We start from the raw sequence: 23,677 nt of genomic DNA on the forward strand, positions 1-23,677 counted from the left end.
CAAAGGGGCATCGCGGTAGATAAAGTCTGAGCAGCCGCGGGGCATACGGGGAGGGAGAGACAGAGGCCGGGGCGAATGTGTTCTGCGCAGCGGCCAGCCGCGTCTTGGCCCCACGCATCGGAAGGCAGCAAGGGGAAAGACGAGCGGAGGCAAATATAATCGCGCCCAGACTTAGCCGCAGATACGCTTGTCGTCGAGCGTGGCCCAGATATAGAAGCTCGCGGCGGATAAGACAAGAGCCGCCGAACGTCTTCTGCGCCACATATGTCTCCTCCGCGAGAAGGAATCTCGATCTTGAACGAAATCTTCGGGCAAACGGCCGACATTGGTTCTGGACCGTGTCTGTGGTGTACTGACATTTCTTCCCCGGATGCAGTGGGGGGGATTACATTTCGTGCTTTTTCCCTCGTCAAAAGTGTGGTGTAAAACAAAAATCCGCGTGCGGGTTGTACACGTGGAGCTTGTTATCAAAAGGTTGCCAGCGCTGTGAGATAATACGTCCCGGTAGGTATCTTTGGAGGTGTTCAACTGCGTAATGTGATAGCGCGTCTTCTTTGTGATATGGCCTCCAAGGGTCGGACACATTGTATCTGGAATAAGTAAATATATTCTACTTTCCGTGTCACTAAAGAACTCTCGAGAAGTAGGAAAATGCTGTTACCGAGCGTGGTTGAAGCTGCGCGCCAAGTACCTCAATAAGTACGATATAGTGGAAACGGCTTTGCGCGATGCTAATCTAAAAAAAAAAAAAATGTGTATTGAGCGTTAAAAAAATCTGGCGAATATTTGATTGTGGTCAAATTTCCCTCGAGTCGTGTGCAGTCATAGGCTGATTTCTGCGAATCGTCCTGAGGGCGGGCGTGGAACATGGCAGTATGTGAGGTCGCTGTCGTTTGTCGCTAGGTGGCGCAAGCCGCCGCCCGATTTAAAGGGTTCAACTATCAAACGCGTCCACACCAAACGTCTCGGCGAGCTGTCTGTGCTCTTAACGCTTTTAGCGGATATAGCTGCGCAGGGGAGCCACTCATGTGCTCCGTGGGGGCATATCATAGCCCATGTGGCGGTTCTGGTCCACACCGCTGGAGAGAACTGAGCCGAGTTGAGCGACTCTGCTTTTGCTCCCGACGATCGCCTGTCTTTCTTCCTGGACCCCTCAATAACAGTGATTCTACTACACGGCTGGAAGGAAGCAAACTGCCCTTGTTCCCGCAGAGCGCTCGCGCGGACGGCCGGTCCTCGCGCTGCCCGTCGCCTTGCGTGCGTGCGCCTGTTGTAAGTAGGCCAGCTTCGGCGGAGCGAGTGCCCCAAAGGTCAGCGCGCGGAGGCCATCGAAGACCGAGGTCGGGGACCTGCAGCTGTCGCCGTTCACCCCTGAGCTGACAGTGCGGTGGGAGCTACGCGCTCGCCGGACCAATCAAAGGCCTTCCTTTCGTCCCCTTGGCACGCTGTCTGCGCTTGGCTATACATGAACACGCGGTGTACAAACTTTCCCTCACCAGTTGTGGACACCGCGTGTGCGGACAAACCCGATGGGCGTGAGATAAGCGTCTGCGCGGGCGCAGAATCGATATCAGCGCCACCGTAGGGACGTGACGTCACGGAGTTGATTGTGCCTAAGGAGGAATCGGCGGACGAGTATTTTAGGCGCACCGCAGCCCGGATCACGTGGAGCGACAGCTCGCGTTGCAAACTCCAGACTCCCCATGGGTTCAATCCGCACCCCTGCCCGTTTCGCTCTGGATCAGCGTCGTACCGGCGTGTGGTCACGCGTCACTATACTGCGTTATGCACGTTACAGAGTCATGGCTAGCGGTGGTACTGCACTGGCTAGAGTTCTCATCTGCGCGGGGTGAGCAGACGTCCACTGGAGCTGGTTGACTTCCCTCTGTCTAAGCATTCAAACAGCGCTATTGCGCGTGAACGTGATCACGTGGTGCTAGATAGACTTACGGCTGGTCCAACGAGCGCGTATAACCTTCTGCCGCACTCTCACCTTTCTTTTTTTCTTTCTGGTTTTTTTTTAGAGGGGGGGGGGGGGGCGGGGGTATAGACGTACAGAGCAATGATGGGGAGGAGGGAAGTGGCCCCCGCTCCACTACATCCATCGGCATGCACCGCTCGGACAGCGGGAGAACAACTCGTATTATTATTGTCGTTACGATTTTGAGAGCAACTCGTTCCCGAAGTCCGACACGGTTGAGCGAACGCCGTTTGATGACGAAGGCCCGAAGGTTCCCTTTTCGACGAGGAGGAGGACAGGGGGCGGTGGACGGCATCTTCTAACGGTTCCGAGGAACGGACACGCTTCGATGAACAACGGACGTTGCACGAAAGTTGGGGATTCTCATGTAACACACTTCGGAGAAATACGTGCACGCGACTCTAATTTGAGAGGAGGGTTTTTTAGAATATAGTGGGCATGAATGTCACAGATGAGAAGCTGGTTTCGTTCGAATCATGAGGTTATTGGAAAGCGCAAAGCCTATTCGAATGCCTTCGAACAGGCTTTAAAGGGCGATGTCCGATTGATACCACTTTCAGAGTACGCACGCGCTATATTACAAGAGCAAGCAAAAAAGAAAGTAGGCCAGTATAGCTTTCTTTTTTTCTTTTTTTGTCCCAGATAACGTTTGTTCGTGCAACATGGTGAATGACGAGCGGCGTCTTCTGCACGGAGCATTCTTTTATGTCTTCCTATCTATTCTCCTATACCCTTGTCCCGACTACAATAGTGTTACAACTGAACAACGAGCGTGAATGGGGGGCGCGCACGGGCTTCGTATATGCATGCCAGCACGTCTGCGTTAGGGAGCCTTCATGTGCGCGAAGCGCTCATGAAGGCACCCTAGTCTGCGTTTGGCCCCCGGTAGCACAGGCTCCGGAGGGGCAACCGCTTGGCCGACCGTGTTCGGTTGCCGTTCGTCGGATGAACGGATTATGGACGGGTGTTCGTTTCGGGAGAAGAGAATTCGTGAGAAAACACTGGCACGTTTCGCGACGCTTACCCCGAATTCGGTTTGCGTGGGGTCTCTCGTCCGGAACTAGGAAGCCGAAGGGAGGCTGCGCGCGTGGCGGGGTCATTAGCTGACGGACAAAGAGCGATAAGGCGGAGGTGTATAACCGCACGCATGCAGGAGCGAGGGGGAACAGATCTCCCAGGCTGTTGTAGAAGCGTCGTCGTCGTTTTAGGAAGCAGCTTTGTTGCGCGGGAAGGTGCCCCTTGTTCGCTGTGCTTCGTGATGTGCACCCTCGGACAGTGGGAGCTGGAATAACCGCGTGTGGAATGGTGGTTCGGATGTTGTAGCGGTACCTAGGAGGTCCCTCGAACTGTCCGAGCCAGTTCGAAAGGGATCGTACGCTCGAGCCTGTCTATGGGAACCAGCACACTGCCCTTCGACGCGATGCTTCGGGTTTGGGGTGGGATCGTTTTAGCTGACATTAGAGAGTTTTAGTAGATCGTTCCCATGACTCCGATAACGATACCTGATACTCCGCCACCGCCTCCCTTGCGCATGCATAGTATCGTTATAGGGGCTATCGGAGGTATCGGAACGATCTACTAAAACTCTCTATTGTTCGGAGAGCGTACGGGAGTGTTCCAAAATGTTCGTGCTATTGTGATGGGGACGTTACGAGTGTTGATGTAAGCATCTCGCGAGTTGTGCCCTGGCATACCCCAGAGGGGGGGCTGTACTGTATACAACTCTTTTTCGGCACAACAACTCGTGTAAAGAAAACACTTCGTGAAGCCACGCGCTTCCTTTTAAGCCTCATACGGTACACATAATTCAGAGGAATAAAGTATGACATATGAATGGCTAGACAGCCATTCGGTGATTCGGGAAGGCGGCCACATACTTTAGAACCACACAATGCTTAGAGGGAAGCTCAAGCTGAATCAGCACCCGATCCGAATTTATATATATATATACGATGTTACTGAGGAACCCACTCGTTCTCCAAGGTCGGTCTGCTTTCCCCGGGGACACCTGCAAGCTCCAGATCTGAAAGCAGTGAACCGCTAGACACACCCTGCGGCATTCTTTCTTTTCTGTATTATTAAAAAAAAAAAAAAAATACAGCAACGCAGTGTAAAGAACAAGTCTAACGTCGGGTTCTGCGCAAATGACAGTCGTCCAAGATTAACAAAAAAAAAAAAAAAGGGGGGGGGGGGGGGGGCGTTCTTGGGACTCGGGGCGGACTAACGAGCTTGTTCTCGGAAGGGGGCTTTATCCAAGATCTCTGGCGAGCGCGCTTTGGATCAAGATGGCGTAATGCGAGGTACGGGGCGGCGGCGACTGTCGTCGTAGGGCCGGCCGGGAATCGGTGCGGAGGCCCCATTAGCGCGCTGTCGTCGCCGATGGCCCGTCCCGTACCTCGGAGAACGCCTCTACTCCGTTTGGTCTTACGGTGGACCAAAGAGGACATACGGGCCATCGAGCCGCCTGGCTGGCACCGAGACAATGTGCCGGCCTACGGATCCCCAGGTGGTGGTGGTGCTGGGTTCGAATCTCGGCTGCCGAGGGGCTCGCATTCTGACCGAGGCTTATTGCGGAGAAGGCGCTGTATAATCGAGCGTTCGGTTGCTCGTCAAAAGATCCCCATGGTGGTCCATAGTAACCCTCAGTCCTCCGCTGAGCCGTGCCAGATGCCCGGCCTTCGTTGGTGTGGCACGTGAAACCCTCAAATTTGCCTCTACCCCGCGACGACGTTTCTTGGCATTTCCGGGGAGAGGATAGCCCGCGCACAGGCTTTAGTCGGCGGTCAAGGTGGGCGAGGGTGTCGAGGAAAGTTAATCCAATGCTGAGTGAGTGTCACGTGAACTCTGGGGGAAACGGCAGCCACTCGCGGGGCCTGTAGTCACGTGACATGTTCAGAACAGTTCGAGAAAATAACAGTATACTGTTATTTTCTCGAACTGTTCTGAACATGTCACGAAGTACGCATTTAATTCTTTTGTATGTACCTAAAGTATTCTTTTAGTGGACTTCGTATTTTAGAGGTGCGGCCCGCGTGTCGATTCTGTCTGGTGACGGAGGTCTAATGATATACTGTTTGTAAACTAACGAAAAACATATGGTTTAAGTATACTTTCAGAATTGTTTCAGAAAAAAAATATTATGAAAGACGTTTACAACTCCGTGTAACGCCGAATTAGAGCGCAGCTCTTGAGGAGGAGGAAGGAAGGGTACTGAGAAGAGGGTATACACCTCCTCCCTCCTCCTCACCCTCCCTGCTACTCGTCGTCCTCGTCCCCTCATCCTTCAAGCCCCTCTCCTCCTCCTCCCATCTTCCCTTCTCTTCCCCCTCCTCTTTCCTCCTCGTCCTCCCCGCGTGTTGCATTATGGGACATTTCCCACAATGCACCGCGTGGTTACGCCGACGGCGACGCCGCTCAAGCCGGAAACGGGCGCCTAAAAGCTGCGCTCTTAAAAGGAAAAAGGGAAAACTTGGTATACTTTCCGTATATTAATTTTTACCGTAGGTTTGACTGGGAGGCCTCGTATAGTTTCCGTTTCGGTTCGACGAAAGGTGAAGCGGAGTGTAGCTGTGCTCTCTCGGAGTGACCACGTGGCGGCGGTTGGTGGACAATCGATGAGCCGGTGGGAGAGCCTCGAGTGTCTCTGCGTGCGGATACATTTCTTGGGGACCGGCTGAAGCTTCCGCGAGGCTCGTGTGTCGGCGTCGGAGTACGCGGTCTCGAGGGACTCTGAGGAGGGAGTCAGTGGCCGCATCCGTGTTGCTGCGCTGGGTGTAGCGTTACGGCAGAGCGGTCCTCGGTGTTGTTCCTTGGGTGTCGGCTCGAGTGTAGAGGGCTGCGCGGAACTCGTCAACACGTTTCGAACGGGTGCACCGACCCGATGTCGGCTCATTCGACGAGACGGACGTATTGATACGAACGTTAAAACGTTCGTATTGGTCGATGAGGGCGTTGTGCCAATGAACAATCATTAAAAGACACGATGACCACAGGCCTTTATTACGTTTCACCACCCCTTTCGAGACATTTTCAATTATAGATGCCTTACTATATTGCGTAGGGTGTACTGTACTGCGTTCGTCCGTGGTGTGTACAGCATGATGTTGGCGAACTTGTCGGAGAGCGCAAGTTCGTTGTCTACAATCTGTTGGATAGTTCGAGGCTGACGCGAGAAGTTGGGGATAAGCACAGAACCATCAACGCGTCGATTGGCCACAACATCGCAAGCGGGAATCGCTATGCTGCACCGGTGTAGGGCGCGCGAATGTGGCCTTCAGAGCTCCCTTCCCGAATGTCGTGAGCGCGTTCTTGCGACAGCTGTCGTCGCTTTGTCCGCGACCAAACTCCCCTTCCGTGGAACTCTCCGGTCAACCGGGGTTAACTGCCTCGAGGCGTGCTCCCTCCCTTGCGGTCGTTGGAGGCTCCCTCCTCCTGATCTCATTCACGCGTATCGTGCCCCTACTTTCTTTCTCCTGCGGCCCTTTACGGCCGCGCCACTCCTGGCAAGAAGAGGAGCGTCCGGTTTATTTATGGACACCCCCGCCCTGCTCGCTGCCGCCTGCTGACGACGCAAATCGCGACGGCCTCTTTTTGCTGGCGCGGGGAATACGTTCGGCTTCGATCGATGGGCCACTTCCACGAACGAGAACGGCGAAGAGGAGAGCACGAGGGTGATGGTTGAGCGAGAGAGAGAGACAGCGACGAGGATGAGGACGTCACTTTGCGGCCCGTCAATAGACCTTCTCTTTCTTTTTTTTTCACTTTGCTAGGTGGCGTAGGTTGGACCGGCCGAAATGTTGTTGCCGGGTCGAGAGGGGACGGCTCGACCTGACCTTGACAAGAAGCAATTTGGTCTTCACTTTGCGTCCGATCACTGCACCGCCTCCTCTCTACCACCACACGATTCCCGAAAAAAAAAAAAAAAAAAGTTTTAATACCGGAAGTTGTTTGTGTGCTGCCGAAGCAGCCCACTTTTTTTTTTTTTCTATATATTTTCTTTATTCGCGCAGCGTAGAGATTCTCGATTCAAACGGGGCGCCGTCCCTACCGCGGACCTGCCTATAGCTTGTTCACCGCTAAGCTGACAGTGCGATGGAAGATACGCGCTCGCCGGACACCGCCTCCCTCTCACCACCTGACTCCAGTCTCTGAGCGTGTGTTCGTGGGGAAAGCTTGATCACGTGGTGAAAACTACTCTACGTATGACTGGTCCACCGAGAACGCACCTTCTACCACACTGTCAGTTGAGGGCTGAACGACGTAAAGGCGTGTACTTTGCATCGCCTCCTCTCCTTCCACCTCGCATGCATCCCTTTATGTTTGTCGTGACTCTGTTGTTCCTCACGCTGCTGCTCGCGATGTGAACTTGGACCGGCGCCGTGCCGCGCGAAATGGTGCGAACACCGGTGCCGCTTATACTGTCCGCCGTGCCTTCGTCGTCGTGCGGCGGATCGCATTTCCGAACATCGGAGCCGATTGTCGGGGGCCGATGAGGCGTAGAGCGCTCGCAACGCGAGCGTGCTGGAAGCGCCGTGTGTGACACAAGCTGTCTGCGTGCAAATGGGCATCGCGGTTTAGGTGTACGAACAATGGGCCTACAACGATTCCCCAAGAGATTCTTTTTTCTTTTTTTTGCGCACGTTTAAGAAGGTGTTGAAAAAGCCGCCTTACTGCACCACCTGTATCACGAATTTTTAGTGGTGCTGGAGACGTATAGGTTAATTTTCTGTTCTCCCGTAATACGTAGAATGCGAGCTCAACCTCATCGAACTTTTCTTTTCTTCCGGTGTCTTCGATTTTCGTGCATAGCCGTCAGGGCTCAGAGACGCAATCGGCGGGAAAGGTCCACTTTCCCTCGAATCCCAGGTTTCGGAGGGTTCGCTTTTACTCTTGGAACAGCTTGGGAAGTATTGGGAAGGTCCAGCCGTCGCGGCCCCATTGTCTAAATCGAGAACTACACCGATGAGGACAACAACAACATAGGTGATTTGTTTTTGTTTTGATGCAGCGCTCGGTCCACGTAGCCGAATGTTTTGTCATCGTTCGGCCGCGGCTCGTGTACAATCAGTGAAGCCGAACGCGCACACGGAGCACCCAAGTTTCAACTTCATTTTTCTCGACTGAGCGCGGGGAAAAAAAAAGTGGGCACGAGTCGTGGCCGATCTTTGCCCCGCGCGCAATCCAGACAGACGAAGTAAAGAATCCAGTGCACATGCCTTGTGTTGCTAAACGCAAAACTGTGGGAAAAAAACAACAAAACAACGAGATGGTTTCGCTTAGGGTGCCTTCATGTACGCCTTCCACGCGAAAAACAGCAGAACGCACATGAAGGCGCCCTATAGGTTTTCGCAGTGCTCACCCCGGTTGTTCTCTTTACTACTGTTTGGTTCTGGTGTGGTAGCATTCTTAACATGTAACTCACTAGAGTCACTGAGAGAGCGAAAACGACAGGCCGTCTCTTTGGAACGGCCGACCTCCAGCACGCTCTGGTTGCCTTCCGCCGTGCTTTGGCTGCGTGTGCACGCCCGAAGCTCACGAGACGCCGAAGCGTTATCGAAGGCTGCTACCTAGCTACCTACCTTCCATCTCTTTGCCCTTCTTATCCTGTCTCTGACTACTGTTTCATTTGCCTATAGACCATTTGCTGTATTACCCAAGCATCAAGGAGAATGCAGGGATCGGTGTTGCACGCGCCCCACGCGCACGCCTTCCCCGTAGAAAAGATTCGAAGTGAATAACCAAACTAAAGCGTTGACGAACGCGCGTGCAAGATGCCATTTGTTTTAGGTGTATTTTCTTTAGAAAAGTTACTACTGGCTGAGGCCAGCACGTGCGGCGCCTGGAACACCAATCCCTGCATTCTCCGTGATGCTTACGTCTATTGGCCTTTTGTAAATGATGTTGTTGATGTCATCAAAGTTAGCGGTGACGCATCGGAGCCCCAGATGCTGTAGATTCGGGGGTCTGTCTGCCCTGGGTATTATACTTTGCCCGCGCCTCCCCGGCGTTGTCCGGTTCTTTTTCTAACGCGTGCCTCTTTGGTGCCGCTTGCTTCGCAGAAACCGGACCTCCCGGTGGCCATCAAGAGCATCACCAAAAAGAACCTGGCAAAGTCTCAGAATCTCCTCGGCAAGGAAATAAAAATTCTCAAGGTAAGCTCCCTCCGCGTGCTCGCGTTGCACGGCGCACCCTTCCTCCTCCTTTGCGACTGATTGCTGCATGAACTTGTTTTCTTTTTCTTTCACCCCCTCTGCCTCTCCAATGCTGATCAGCAGCATAGCAACAGCTCCTCGTCAGGTGACACCTGTGACCCGCACGCAACAGTCTGCGTTCTCTTTGTGTAGTTGCGAAAAAAAAAACAGCTACATGGTAACAGCAGCGTGGCATTGTTGACAGCACACTGCTGCTCGTTAACGTGCGCGAGCAAGCACTGTCTGTTTCAGGGTTAAGCCTGGTTCAGACAGTTGCGTTTGACTGCGTTTTACTGCGTCGCGGCAGCGAGAAACCAGGACATCCCTGCTGCTTATATCGCGTGCCAAGACGATTCCTTGAATTGGATCCCACGCTTCATACGAAGCACAGATGTGCCGGTGACTCGCTTTCGGTACTCGACGCAACGTAGTCAAACGCACTCAAACGCAAGTGTCTGAACCGGCCTTTAGTTGGTTGAATCACCGAACTACCGCTGCACGTCCTTCCACTCTGCATGTCTGCAAGAAACGATTAAGACCGAATGGTTGCCTCAGGAAAGCGTGAGCCGACTATCTTCGCCAAGATTTGTATTAGACGTGAGCTTGGCTGCCGTTTTTAAAATGGCGAGACGGAGAAGTGCGGCGCGTAGCTGCGTAACTGACGTTCGACGTCGTCGGCCGATGGGTCGGCTATTTGTTCCAAGCTGGTCTCGGAATTTCCGCAACAGTGGGGAAACCAGGTCATCTTGGTGTACTTTTGGCAACTTTTATGACGCGCCAGCGCTGTGGTACGGCAGCATACGAAAGTGTTTGTTCTTACGCCGTTCGATCGAGTAGCTCAATTCATGATCAAGTCCGCGAGCACAACTAATGGACGCTTTCCGAAAGTCAGCCTCTACCCACTCTGGGCTGAGCCAAGCCTGACGCTTTAATGGCAGCACCATACAGCTCTATCCCGGAAGAGGCGAACGTCTTTGGAAGCATTGAGCAGAAAGCTGAAAAAGAGGTTGGTCCTTTTACGTTACCTTCGATTCACGAAGTGAGGATGCTTGGTTTAAAGGGGGCGAGGGGGGAGGGGGGGGGGGGGGGGGGCGAGGCGAGCATGGTTTTGTATTACCACCACCATTAGAGCGACAATATTGGAGCTTTTAGAGCCGCCAGAAGGTGACTCAGAATTCGGAAGTTGGTCCATTGAAACACCAGACTGGCTGCGACGTGTCACGTGTGCACCACAAAAAAAAACAAAAAAAACGGCGTGATCGATGGATAGATACGTTTCCTTGCCCCTATGGTATTGGACCTGCTGCCGGTTTCTCCACACGGCGTGGATATTCTCACTTGGATGTGGCATTGTGTAAATAATGGACCTTCCTCGCAGGCTAGGAGTTCTCTTTTTGCCGTCTTGTTTCACACTATACGTTGTCGAGGTCGGGTGTCATTTCGCTTGGACGTAATATCTGAAAGTTGAATCCTGTTCCTTAAAGTTATACCGCGGTTATTGTAAAGCTGCACTCGGTGCAACGCAAGAAAGCGTGACTATGATATAGTTATGTGATTCATTGTGTTGGTGCTTGATTCTTCTGAAGCGGATTACCCGGCGCGGTTGAGCCAGTGATTACCTGTTAGGTCCATTTTGCAATCGCTCCTTTCACTTCGAACAAAAACATACAGAGCGCAAGTAGTTGACCCGAATGCTCAATCTCTGGTTTCTCGCAGTACCATCTTCGTTTCGTTCTTTCGAAAACAAAGAGAGCGTTGCACCGTTGCCAGATGGACAAGGCGCGGATCGCAGAAATCAGTGACGTGAAGGTCACGTGGTACACGGTCCGCGGACGCAAATCCTGATTCGGACCGTCGTATGAATCGGGGGCCGTTAGTATATAGTAGAGTGACGTGATTAGTTCTTGTGACATCGGTCACTCGTGACGTCGGCGCACCCACCAAGCGCGCACTGCCGAGATAGTGACAACATGATTGAAATCCCTACGTCACCCTTCCAAACGTCATTGTGGGCAGGGCTTGCGGCGTTCTTTTTGCGCGCAATTTTTAGATTGGTCTAAAAGACAAAGCGCTGAGAGTAGTATCTCGAGAACTATTATATTTTTGCGAATTCTTTCATCTCTAATAGTGATTACCGTCAATTCTGCAATTGGAACATGACCCCTAAAACTGATAATAAAGAAAAAGTTGACAATTTTAATTAATTAGCCAACTTACCTTGACGATTATACCTTCATCTAATGCCCGTCGATTCTGATAAATACACTGTGAAAAGAGCACCACCTACCTCTCACCCTCTTTTTATATTTGAATTAAACCTTTTGGGGAGTCCCACGATGTCCCTAAATCTGGGACTCATAGTACACCCTCCTGGACTCATGTGGCTCCCCTTACCGAGGGTGCTGTTTAATTCCCAACGTTACACCCGAGAACTCGAGTAATCCCCTTAGTTAGGGGTGTTGGCTGACTGCGAAGCCGCGAATCAGTCGGAGCGGAAAAGCTATGCACGTGAGAGCTTTCCACCGTGAATGCACTCCTACAATACGGTGTCACGTGCCTTGGTCTGGCGCCTCGATTGGTTCGCCGCGGCCGTAACTTTTACCGTTTGACAAGTTGCGCTAATAGCCTAAAACGGAGTATAGTGTTTGGTCGTCCTTGGCGGCTTTCCACCTCGTAATTAAGGGACATTGACGCTAGAAGCGGCACTTGCAGCGAGTCTTTAGCCTTTGGCACATAATTACTGCTACTGGCCTCGTATATAATGCGACACGCTGGTTTTAGCGTAATTTTTTCCGCGGACGGGTACGATCGATTGATGCAATCTTTCGAGACCGTTGTCAGGCAGCCGTGACACGTTTTAAAGTGACGTGCGGACTCGACCGCTCGCATCCGAGGTTTTCGTTTTTACATACGGGATGCCGCGGATCTTCGTCGAACTTGAGAGGTTTCGCCAAGGTTCGACTTGAACGGCGTTGTTCAACTCCTACGCCAAAATTTCAAATTTTCGAACAAGTTGATACGATAGTACGTATTAAATGATACCAATGTTTGCATACTGTAATGCTTTCGATAGTTTAGTAATGTTTAAAAAAATACGTATATCCAATTAACGTGACCGGTGTGTTTTGACTGTTTACCGAGGCTCCGTGAGGACGCTGTGACGACGGAAACACTCACGAGTTAGCTAGGGACAACTCTATCTATACATGGGTAATATAGGACGCAAAACACACCAGTCGTAGACGCGTCACGGGCACCGTAGCAGAAAGGTCGAACTTTCGTCGAGCTTTGGGTTTGAAATCGGTAGAAGTCGAACCTCTGTCGGCAGGTTCGTGCACGTCCCCGCCTAAGACGTTTCGCGTAGGTTCCAGCCGCATGTCGAGGTGACACGTGCCGTCTCGTATCTACACTGCTAGCCTCTCTGATCTTGGAAACTGTGTCTCGTTGCAGGAACTGGCGGAGCTGCATCACGAAAATGTGGTCGCCCTTTTGGATTGCAAGGTGAGTGGGAACCCTGGTTGTTTTGTTTTCTGGCCTGGCCCAGTGTTGGAATCCGCAATCGCCCTATAAACGTGGCTTAGCTAACGGTATCAAGTCCTCGGTGCGGCTAACAAGTGCCGCTCGCGAGACCATATGAAACACCACTCAAAGGCGCACCGTCGTGGTGTTCGCTAGGTTTCTTTGCGTGTTCTATCGTAGCTGAACCACTCGTGAACAGAAAATGCGCAGTGACTTGCGCTTTTGACGCTGTTTAATTGGTCCCATTAGCTCGTAGCGCCGGCTGCGTCTGGACTAAAGTGCTGATTGTTGGGCCAGTTGGTAGGGTACATTAGAAAACATGATTGCGCTTTGAAGACAGGGACATAGGAAGCGCTCTGTGGTGTCTGTTCTTCCTATGTCCCTGTCTTCAAAGCGCAATCATGTTTTCTAATGGACTGAAGTGAAACAAAATATAGGTCTCGTGCGCAAGAAGGAAGGATCCACTTCAGTTAACATTCCTCAACTAATTAGTTGGCTTCCATATGTGCTAGCAAAGTGGTTTGACAGTTACCCTTGCGAAATTGACTTAAGCGCGTTTTTAACGTTCGATGTTGTACTTCTAGCATGTCCCAGATATAACCCAGACATTACTGACCTAATCGTTGTCCGAAAAAAACAAAAAACAACAACAAAAAATATATATATATATATTGCTTTACGAATGTACGAACCGACTGCAGCGGACGCGGGAGAAAAAAGAAAACGCGCTTGCGGTGACCTCACGAACTCGCCTGCACTCTGGGCTACTTTCGGTAGAAAACAAATTTGTCGGCGGTCTTGTCTCCCTACTTGAGCGCCTCGCTTGTCTCTTGAGGCAATCGCCGTGATTGAGTCCGAAAAGCCATTCGGTATTGTTTTTGTTCTGGCTTCGGGGGCCCGTTGCTGACGGCATCCCGTCTCTGTCGTTTCAGGAAACAACGCACCACGTCCACCTCGTGATGGAGGTAAGCTTGCATTTCTTCTGTGTGGGGGTCTTTAGGGAGCTTCGCTCGCACAAAAAAAACACGACCCTCTGCTGAAGAAAAAAAAAAAAAAAAAGAAAGGAGGGGGGGGGGGGGGGGCGGGACGTTCTACGCCGTTGTCTCGGCAACTGTTTCCTGAACAAATTCCGCAAAAATCATATACAAAAAAAAAAAAAAAGAAAGTGAAAAAAAAAAAAAAAAACTATTGTAGTTAGGAGACTTTTTTTGCCCCGAACGATCCTGTAGGGGCGACCTTCAATGTCATCTGCTACATACGTGTGCGTTGGTGATACCATAAATTAGTTTTGTATATTTGTTTTTTTGGCGTTTGACGTTCACATGCCCCCGCGGCAGTGCACGAACGTTGCGTGTGCTGGGCAGGAAGCAGTGCGCTCTCGCGATCGTTTTGTTTCGCAAGGGTACACGTAACACCAGAACCGCCGTCCGCATTTTTCTTGGTGCGTTTTTTGGGGTTGTTCGTTCTATTTGCAGCGCGCATGCGAGCGATGCACCGCTCAAACCCACACGCTAAAAAGTCGGTGGAAAGCTGCGTGCTCGTTGGACCAGTCACACGTCAATTTTTCGTCGCGTGATGACGCTTCTGCGTCGTACACCCCCCGCGCAGAGAGCGAGGTCGGGCGATGAAATGCAGCCGGCTGATTGGTTGTGCGAGCGTGTAGCCCCGACCGCGGTGTCGGCGTGGGGTAAGCGGAGTAGAGTCACCGCTCATTCACACTGGAAGCGGATCCGCGTTCGGAAAGCGGTTGCGAACGCGGTTGTATAAAGATCCAGTACATTTGCAGGCGCACTCGATGTCATCGAGTGTGCGTGCAATGGACCTTTTTTGAGTAACGAGCGCCGTGTGGCGGTTTGTCCGCGAACTACAAATGAAGGGCAACCCAACAGGACTCCCTCCGCTCGTCAAAACACATTGGTATGGAGCGGTTGTATTGGTTTTGATTGTTTTTTTATGCCCCATGCTACCGATATCCTATCCAGAAAAAAAGAATCGTCAAAAAAGACGAAATACGCGGATAAAGAGGCGCTGACAAAAGTCGGTCGTGCGGGATGGTGCCCTCCGAAAATGGAGGCCGCGAGAAGCAAGGCCAGGGGAAAGGATGTGCGCATGCGCAGAAGGGTACTGAAAAAAGGTCCATTGTATTGGATCTTCGCAACCGCATTACGAACGCGGATCCGCATCCAGTGTGGATGAGCGGTCACTGTGCCTGTGTGGGTACCTCTATCGGCGCGTCCCCTTTCTCCTCGAATCTGTAATAGACCCCTTTCAAAAGGTAACTAAGCAACACCGGCGGCCGCCATGTTCTGGGCATCGCTTCATGCGCGAAGCGCTCCATTGGATACGAGTTCACGTCCAGTGCTAACGTGGCACCCGCGTCAAATAGATTTTGTTTTCTACCCGAGCATGCGCCGAACGATGACACAACACTCGTACCCAATACGTACTCTAAGGGCGTGCGCAAAAACATGCGGCATCGAAGTAATTTCTCAAGGGCGCGCGATACTTTTTTTAAATGTATTTAACAAATTAAAAAAAAAAAAGTTTTTAAGCATTGTATTTGCGGACGAAAGGTCGACTAATCTGCGAAGGACAAAGGAGACATGCCACCGAAGTGAAAAACAACGCGCTGCTGCTGCGGTTGCCCCGGTGTTTGCTAGCGGAATGAAAAGGAAGAGGTTCGCCGACCCGAATACTACTCGAACGTCTTGTCAGAAAGGTCGCGGAGGTGCAACACTTGGCCGACGGGGCAGCCGCGCATACCGCCGCGCGCTCGGTCCGCGATCGACAGTGTTTTTTTTCCTCCATAGACGCGTGCCGCGAATTTGCGACGATCCCACCACCGATGGGATATCTGGCCACGAGAGCGTACAATGATGACAACGGAACGAAAATCCCTACATTCCAGAGGAGATTCGACCGACGCGCCCCTAGCGGCTAAGTTGAGAACTACAGACGAGGGTACAATAACGACACCACTATTATTCGTTTGTGTTTCTGAGGCGGGCGTTAGGCTGACGTAGCCGAACACTGACGCGGTCGGCACTCGTGTTCACAAACCGCCCCGCTCTCCATCGATGTAGATGACGCAAAGAATCCGATTCAGTGGCCTTATGTTGGGGAAAACACTAAGCTCAGTGGAAAACAAGCTGGGTAAAGCGCCTCCATAGTTCGATCTCCTCGTCGATCGCGAAGCCATTTTTTTTTTCTTTGTCTCGAAGCTTGATTTTGCCGCCGTTTGTGTCTCGGTGCGTTCCTGCGTGTCGCCGCCTTCCCGCACTCTGTGTGTGTGTATGTGTCGTAAGAAAGTTGCCGTGGTCGAGGTGAACGTGGTGGTGCTCCGTCGCTGCGGAGAACTTATCTGTCGTGCGCGCTTGAGTGCTGCAAAATGTAACGACTCGACGATTGAATCGGAGCTGCGACGTAACTGGAATTATTTGGGTTATTGCCACCGGCTGCAATTTCAGTCACGATCAAATATATATATTTTTTTAATTAAGTTGACGAATGCATTAATTCCGGGTGGTATAGACAACGTACATGCATGTTTTCACTGCCTCGACTTGTCTACCGTGAGAGCAGCGCCGAACCAAGACGGCGCTGCGCTAATACCTCCCCTTGGATGGGGCAAAGTGCGATGGATGGAACAAAGTGCGACTAACTACGTTGACTTGGCCCCATTCCCTTTTAGCGGTAGCAGACCTTGACGTCTCGTAGAATATTATTTTTTTTTAAAAGTTAGTAAAACCTGACCTGTAGCTAGTTCTAGACCTCTAGAACTAGCTACAGGTCTAGGAATGTGACTGTACTCGTAATTTAATGACGCCCGAGCTCCGGAAAGTAGCTTTTGCAGCTCTGGGTTCGCTTCGTTTTCGGCCATACTTCCTGCACGCTACAATGCTCGATTGTGACGTAGGGCGGGTGGGCGGGACATCACGTGCTCTGCGGCGGACGACGCCGAACTGGCCGTCCAGTTGGTGGGCAAACGGCGTTGCCGCCAAGGCCGCTATGGGAAGTGCGCGAGCTGGATTCGTCTGCGCGTGGGGGGGTCGGCGGAGGGAATTGAAGGTCGCCGCTTGCGAAACCTGGAAATTTTGCGGCGGCGCTCGTCACGTGACAGGCGAGCTGCGCCGGCAGACAGCGTGCCGTCTGGATCGGAGGAGAGGGAGAGACACGCTGGCTGTTGCCGGGCTGCGAGATCGGAGCGTGAACACGAGGAAATGTGGGACACGGCGATTCTGCGAAGCGTGTTTTGTAACAACTGTTGCGTGGGGAACTGGATGTACTCTGTTTCACTTGAAAGCGTTGCGACCCAAATGGAGCCAATCAAGTATAGCCAAAAGTAGATCGTCATTGCGTTCGCTATTACCGGTCGAACCTGTCACGCGCAGTAGGTGCGGAGTGCGCTTTTTTTTTTCTTTCAGTCCGTGATTGATTGACTAAGGTGACAACGAACGCCCAAAAGAGCCCTGTGACTATGCACTTTTGGCGCTACTTGATTGGCTCATTTGGATTGGCTCCATATGGATCGGCTCCATTTGGATTTGTATCCATTTGGCTGCGGTCGGACTCTACGTGAAACGTAGTATGCACTCTAAGAAATGTCTGTGCGTCTGCTTATTCGCAAAACACTGAAAGAGCCAATCTCTGTGAGCTACGAAATCAGCTCAGCGAATGATGAGGCGCAACATCCGTTTACACCTAAAAATTAAGTCTGCGCTGTGGCATTACGCGATGCAAAGCGTCATGCTTGCATTGTGTAATGCCACAGCGCAGGCTAAATTCTGAGGTCTGAACGGATGTTCCGCCTCATCATTCGCTGAGCTGATTTCCTAGATTGGAGAGATTGGCTCTTCGAGTGTTTTGCGGGTAAGTAGACGCGCAGGCATTTCTTCGGGTGTAGGGATGTCGCGAACCGGCCGAAGTTCGAAGTCGAGGAAATTTTGGACTCAGTTCTACTTTCATGCGCGTGTCGTGGCAAATGTGTATCAGCGTTGTTTTTTTGTTTTTGTTTTTTTCTTAAGAAACTAGTTACCAGATTACTGAAATGTTATGTGTCTGCTTTTGTCGTGTGTAGCAATATATACAGACTATACTACGTAAATAAAGTTTTTTTTTCCCTCAAATACTTGAAATGTTTGTATAGAAGTCGTCGGCCTCCACTATTTAAAAGATAAAAACTTCGTCGAATTTCGCGAAAGCGTCGAGGGTTCGGCAAACTACAGGTTTTCCCGCTCATTTTAATCCAAGCGACGACCAATTTAATCCCGGGGTCACTCAATTTAATCCAAGCGCCATACAGTTTAATCCAAGCGCCACACAATTTAATCCCGGGGTCAGTCAATTTAATCCGCAATATATATATGCACTTATTCTGTTCAGTGGTCGTGTTTTGCTTACACATTTGGTAACTTAGAATAATTGTTTATACAATATTAATTTTGGGGGGAGCAATTGATAATTTGTTCACTAATCTGATTACTTTGAGTTACTAGTGCCACTATTGACGAGGCTTAATTGATATGTTGGTTACTCTTTCTACAGCGCAGCTCTTAGGCACCCGTTTCTGGCTTAAGCGGCGTCGGCGTCGCCGACGCCGCTTCACGCATCACGTGGTGCATGATGGGCGAATTCCCCCGCTAAATTTAGCGGAAAATTTCCTCGCTAAATCTAGCAGAAAATTTTCCCTGCTAAATCTAGCGATACATTTTTACTGCTAAATCTAGCGGAACATTTTCCCCGCTAAATTTAGCGGAAAATTTTCCCCGCTATATATAAGAGAAAATTTCTGTTAAATATAGCTGGGAAGATTTTCCGCTAAATTTAGCGGAAAATCTTTCCAGCTTTATTTAGCGGAAAATTTGTCCCGCTAAGTCTAGCGGAAAATGTTTCTCCTAAATCTAGCGGTAAATGTTCACCGCTATATTCAGCTGGAAATTTTCCCCGTTAAATCTATCGGAAAATTTTCCCAGCTAGATTTATCGGAAAATTTGCCCCGCAATGTCTAGCGGAAAAGCTTCCCCGCTAAATCTAGCGGAAAATTTTTCCCGCTAAATTTATCGGAAAATTTTCCTGCTAAATCTAGCGGAACATTTTCCCCGCTAAATTTAGTCGAAAAAGTTTCCCCACTCTATCAAGCGGAAAATATTTCCCGCTATATTTAGCAGAAAATTTCCACCGCTAAATCTGGCGGAAAATTTTCCCAGCTAGATTTATCGGAAAATTTGCCCCGCGATGTCTAGCGGAAAAGCTTCCCCGCTAAATCTAGCGGAAAGTTTTTCCGCTAAATCTAGCGGAATGTTTTCCCCGCTAAATCTAGCAGAAAATTTAGTGGAAAATTTTTTCCGCTAAATCTAGCGGAAAATCATCCCAGCTAGATTTAACCGAAAATTTGCCCCGCTAGGCTTAGCGGAAATTTTTCCCCGCGATATCTAGCGTAAAATTTTCCCCGCAAAATTTAGCGGAAAAAGTTCACGCTATATTTAGCGGAGAAAATTTGTAGTGCCAAAGCGCGACACTTATTAGGGAGTTTTCGTAGACCGCGTTGCCCCCTCCGCTAAACGTTCCGCAACGAAGAAGTTGCTACTGCGCCTGCGCGCCGATAGCCTTGACTGTGGAGTCCCCGCTATCGTAGCGGATTGCGGAGGGCCTTGCGGGACGGCGAAAACGATCTACGAAAACTCCCTATTGTGGTGGCTCACGCAACGTATGGAGCTAATAGGGTATTTTCGTAGATCGTTTCTGCTGTCCCGCAACGGCTCTCCGCAACCAGCTACGCTAGCCGGAACTCTACAGTCAAGGCCATCGGCGCGCCGGCGCAGTAGCGGCTTCTCCGTTGTGGAGGGCTTAGCGGAGGGGGAAACGCGGCCTACGAAAACTCCCTATTGACGTATTAAGCGTGCAACAAGAGCAGCACCGATGGGACCGAGCTCCGTGCTCGAACAGAACAGCACGAGCCCCCTTTTGATGATCTTTTTCAGTTCTATTGCGGTTATAAAGATCAGTTTATTAATTTGCATCGACGGACGTCTTTCCTGAACCCCACAATTTTTCCGCTAAATTTAGCGGGGAAAATATTCCTCTAGATTTAGTGGGGTAAATTTTAAGCTATATTTAGTGGGGAAAATTTTCAGCTAAATTTAGCGGGGAAAATTTTCCGCTAGATTTAGCGGGGAAACTTTTCCGCTAAACTTAGCGGGGAAACGTTTCCGGTAGATTTAGCGTAGAAAATATTCCACTAGATTTAGCCGGGAAATTTTTTCGCTAAATTTAGCGAGGAAAATATTCCGGTATATTTAACAGGGAAAAATTTCCGCTAGATTTAGCGGGAAAAAGTTTCCGCTAAATTTAGCGGTGAAAATATCCTACTAGAGTTAGCGGGGAAAATGTTCCACCAGATTAAGCGAGAAAACTTTTCCGCTACACTTCGCGGGGAAACGTTTCCGCTAAATCTAGCTGGGAAATTCTCCCGCTAGATTTAGCGGGGAAAACTTTCCGCTAGATTTAGCGGGAAAAGTTTCCACTAGATTTAGGGGGAAACTTTTCCGCTTGACTTTGCGGGGCATTTTCGCTAAATCTAGCTGCGAAAATTTTCCGCTAGATTTAGCGAGGAAAATTTTCCGCTAGATTTAGCGGGGACAACTTTCCGCTAGATATAGCGGGAAAAAGTTTTCCGCTAAATGTAGTGGAAAATTTTACACTAGATTTAGCGGGGAAAGTTTTCCGCTAGACTTAGCGGGGAAAATTGTCCGTTAAATCTAGCTGGGAAATTTTTCCGCTAGATTTAGCGGGGAACATTTTCCGCTAGGCTTAGCGGGAAAATTTTTCCACTAGATTTAACGGCAAACTTTTCCGCTAGACTTTGCGGGGCAAATTTTTCCCTAAATCTAGCTGGGAAAATTTTCCGCTAGATTTAGCGGGGAAAACTTTATGCTAGATTTAGCAGGAAAACATTTTCCGCTAAATTTGGTGGGAAAAATTTTACACTAGATTTAGCGGGGAAAATTTTCCGCAAGACTTAGCGGGGAAAATTTTCCGCTAAATCTAGCTGGTAAATTGTTCCGCTAGATTCAGCGGGGAAAGTTTTCCGCTATATTTAGCGGGAAAAATTTTCCACTAGATTTAGCGGGGAAACGTTTCCGCTAGGCTTTGCGGGGCAAACTTTTCGCTAAATCTAGCTGGGAAAATATTCCGCTAGATTTAGCGGGGAAAACTTTCCACTAGGTTTAGCGGGAAAAACTTTCCGCTAAATATAGCGGGGAAAATTTTCCACTAGACTGCGGGTCAAATTTTTCGCTAAATCTAGCTGGGAAACTTTTTCGCTAGATTTAGCAGGGAAAGTTTTCCGCTAGAATTAGCTGGGAAATTTTTCCGCTAAGTTTAGTGGGGGAATTCACCCATCATTCACCGCGTGGTTACGCCGACAGCGACGGCGATGCCGACGCCGCTTAAGCCGGAAACGGATGCCTAAGAGCTGCGCTCTAAAAAGAGTAACCAACATATCAATTAAGCCTCGTCAATAGTGGGACTAGTAACTCAGAATAATCACATTAGTGATCAAATTCTCAATTGCCCCCCAAAATTTCAAATTGTATAAACAATTGTTCTAAGTTACCAAATGTGTAAGCGAAACACGACCACTGAACGCTATAAGTGCATATATATATATTGTGGATTAAATTGACTTACCCCGGGATTAAATTGTGTGGCGCTTGGATTAAATTGTATGGCGCTTGGATTAAATTGAGTGACCCCGGGATTAAATTGGTCGTCGCTTGGATTAAAATGAGCGGGAAAACCTGTAGTCGAACCTCGGGGTTCCAAATCCCAAATATAAATTAGTGCAAGATTTTTTTTTTTTTTTTTCCTCGAGATGACAACGAGTATGTATGTGTACTAAAATGGGGGTTGCGTTATTGTGAGGAGGGACAGTTGCATTAATAGCATATATTAATGGAGTAGTGTCGTGGTTAGCACACCCGACCGGACATTGGGAGGCCCAGAGTTCAGATCCTGGCTCCGCTGTTATTTTTGCTTTCGGCGGGTTCCTGAAAACTTTGATTCATTGGATTAAGTACGGTTCGTTTATTTCCTCTTCGGAGACCACGTACGATGATGTGAAGTGCCCGTGTTGTGTATATATATATATATTTTTTTTTTTTTTTTGCATCTGAGGTTTTTGCGTTTGGGTAAAACACATCTCAGCAGGCATAAACACCTTGTCGGCATCCCTTTGAAGTGCTGCCCCATTCCTAAAAAAAAAAAGGGGGGGGGGGGGGGGGCATTCATCCGGCCTTTGTGCGAACCGCCGCTGTTGGCAAACAAAGGGAGGAACGCGTTTGTGCCCACGCGCCGCCGGTGTTCCGATTGCTCGGTTCGGGGCAAGTTTGGGGGGCGACGAATCCCCGAAGAGGAGAGCGAAGCCGTATCCTCTGGGATAACAAATTCGTAGTGTCCAATCACCTCCGGAGGCCGGCACGAGACAGACACCGACTGGGCGACGAATTTCGGTTCTAATTTTGGCGACTTTGAGGCTTTCCGCGGCCGGAATTATTGGACCCGAGTTCGAACGTGGGGTGTCTGCCAACCTGGAAAACATGTAATTGTCTAAGATTAAGAAGAAAAAAAAATGTTAATGAAATTAATAGAACATGGTTAAAATAAAAAAAAAAAAAAAAAAACATTGATTTGGACGTCGCAGTGACACGCAACGAAGCGGGCGATAGCGTGCTGACGGTTTTCGCGCCGAGGGACCCGAGGCGTATCAGTGTGCGGCGTGAACCACTATACCCGATTAAGCGGAAACGGTCCAAACAGCCAGCCGGTGCTGCATGGAAATGTAGGGACTGGAACGTCCGAGTGCGCTGCCGAATGGTGACTCGTCCCCGATCGTTGGGTGGCACGGCCTGCTCAGGGTTGCCCTTCTTGACCACCAGCCGCGCTGACTGACAGCCAACCACGAGTCTCCCGACCGAACGCTCTTCAATCTATATGCTGACCCCTCTCCGTCGGTGACGCCGGACTTTTTTTAACCAAGAGGTGTCTCCGAAGCGTCCCTCCCGCGATGGCGGATTGCGCACCTGCCCACTGTATGCAGAAAAGGCGGATGCTCGTACGATATATTCATCTGGAGATGGCGGGGGCTGTCGCCTTGTCAGGCATGTCGATGCCTTTTGTGACGGCCCCCCAGACAGCTGTATTCCTCGACGGTTGTCTAAATAAACTTTGATTTGATCTTAATGTCGAGCACTTGCAGTGTGTCGGGCTTATGGGGCTGAGAAATTAGTTCACCTGTCACTTCCCCGCACCATAAAAAAAAGGAAACTGGAAAGTGTAGTCTTTTTAATCTGAAATAACGATTGCCAAGACGCACGTTGCGTAAATTTCCCCTGTTTAAACTCCGTCACACTAACTAGCTGTCGCTGTTCGGCCGCTTTTTTTTCTGCATTTAGGAATTTCGTGGCTTCTTTTTTGTTTCGTTTCGTTAGGTCAGGTTTTATGAGGTAGGTTTTATTTTGTTCTACGCAGGTAACTTTCATCTTTTATCTCCGGTTAGTTTTATGGTTTTTTCTACCGCGCATAATGTCACGGTGATTCACCGGTGTTTCCTGATGCGACTGAATGCCGGAAACGAGAGAGGAAAACGCAAATTGTGCGCCGATCGAGCTGAACAGCCGATTCCTCCGAGCGCCGCAGCCCGACACGTGCGATTGTTTCCTCGAAACGCTCGCTGCCCGTTCGTCCGTGGGACTGACGGCGAGCGGATGCCCCTCTCGGTGGCCATTCGTCCCTGGTCGAGGCGGGCCTTGGTCGCGGCGCGGTCCCTTGACCGAGTTCGCCTGCGCGGGAGAGCTCTTTCGTCGGAGGTCTCTCCGGCGCGAGCGGAGGCCCTTCGAAGCCCGCGCCCCTTCCGGACAATGGGGAGTTGAACGAGATCGCCTTTGCACTCCAATAACGTTAGGGGGAATTTACCGTCGGCCGTAGCCGA

The 23,677-nt window shown here is 50.3% G+C and overlaps 1 protein-coding gene across 1 annotated transcript in view; it reads left to right on the forward strand.

The window, feature by feature from the left end:
* LOC8032615 (serine/threonine-protein kinase unc-51) overlaps nt 1-23,677 on the forward strand; it is an 83,810-nt gene that overhangs the window by 5,376 nt on the left and 54,757 nt on the right. The window contains exons 2-4 of the mRNA XM_029970293.4: nt 9,040-9,132; nt 12,622-12,672; nt 13,623-13,655. Of these exons, the coding sequence (XP_029826153.2) occupies nt 9,040-9,132; nt 12,622-12,672; nt 13,623-13,655 (177 nt within the window). The remainder of the gene's footprint in view (nt 1-9,039; nt 9,133-12,621; nt 12,673-13,622; nt 13,656-23,677) is intronic.

This window comes from Ixodes scapularis, unplaced genomic scaffold (assembly GCF_016920785.2).
Source record: "Ixodes scapularis isolate PalLabHiFi unplaced genomic scaffold, ASM1692078v2 PGA_scaffold1__304_contigs__length_218370807, whole genome shotgun sequence".
Lineage (NCBI taxonomy): Eukaryota > Metazoa > Arthropoda > Arachnida > Ixodida > Ixodidae > Ixodes > Ixodes scapularis.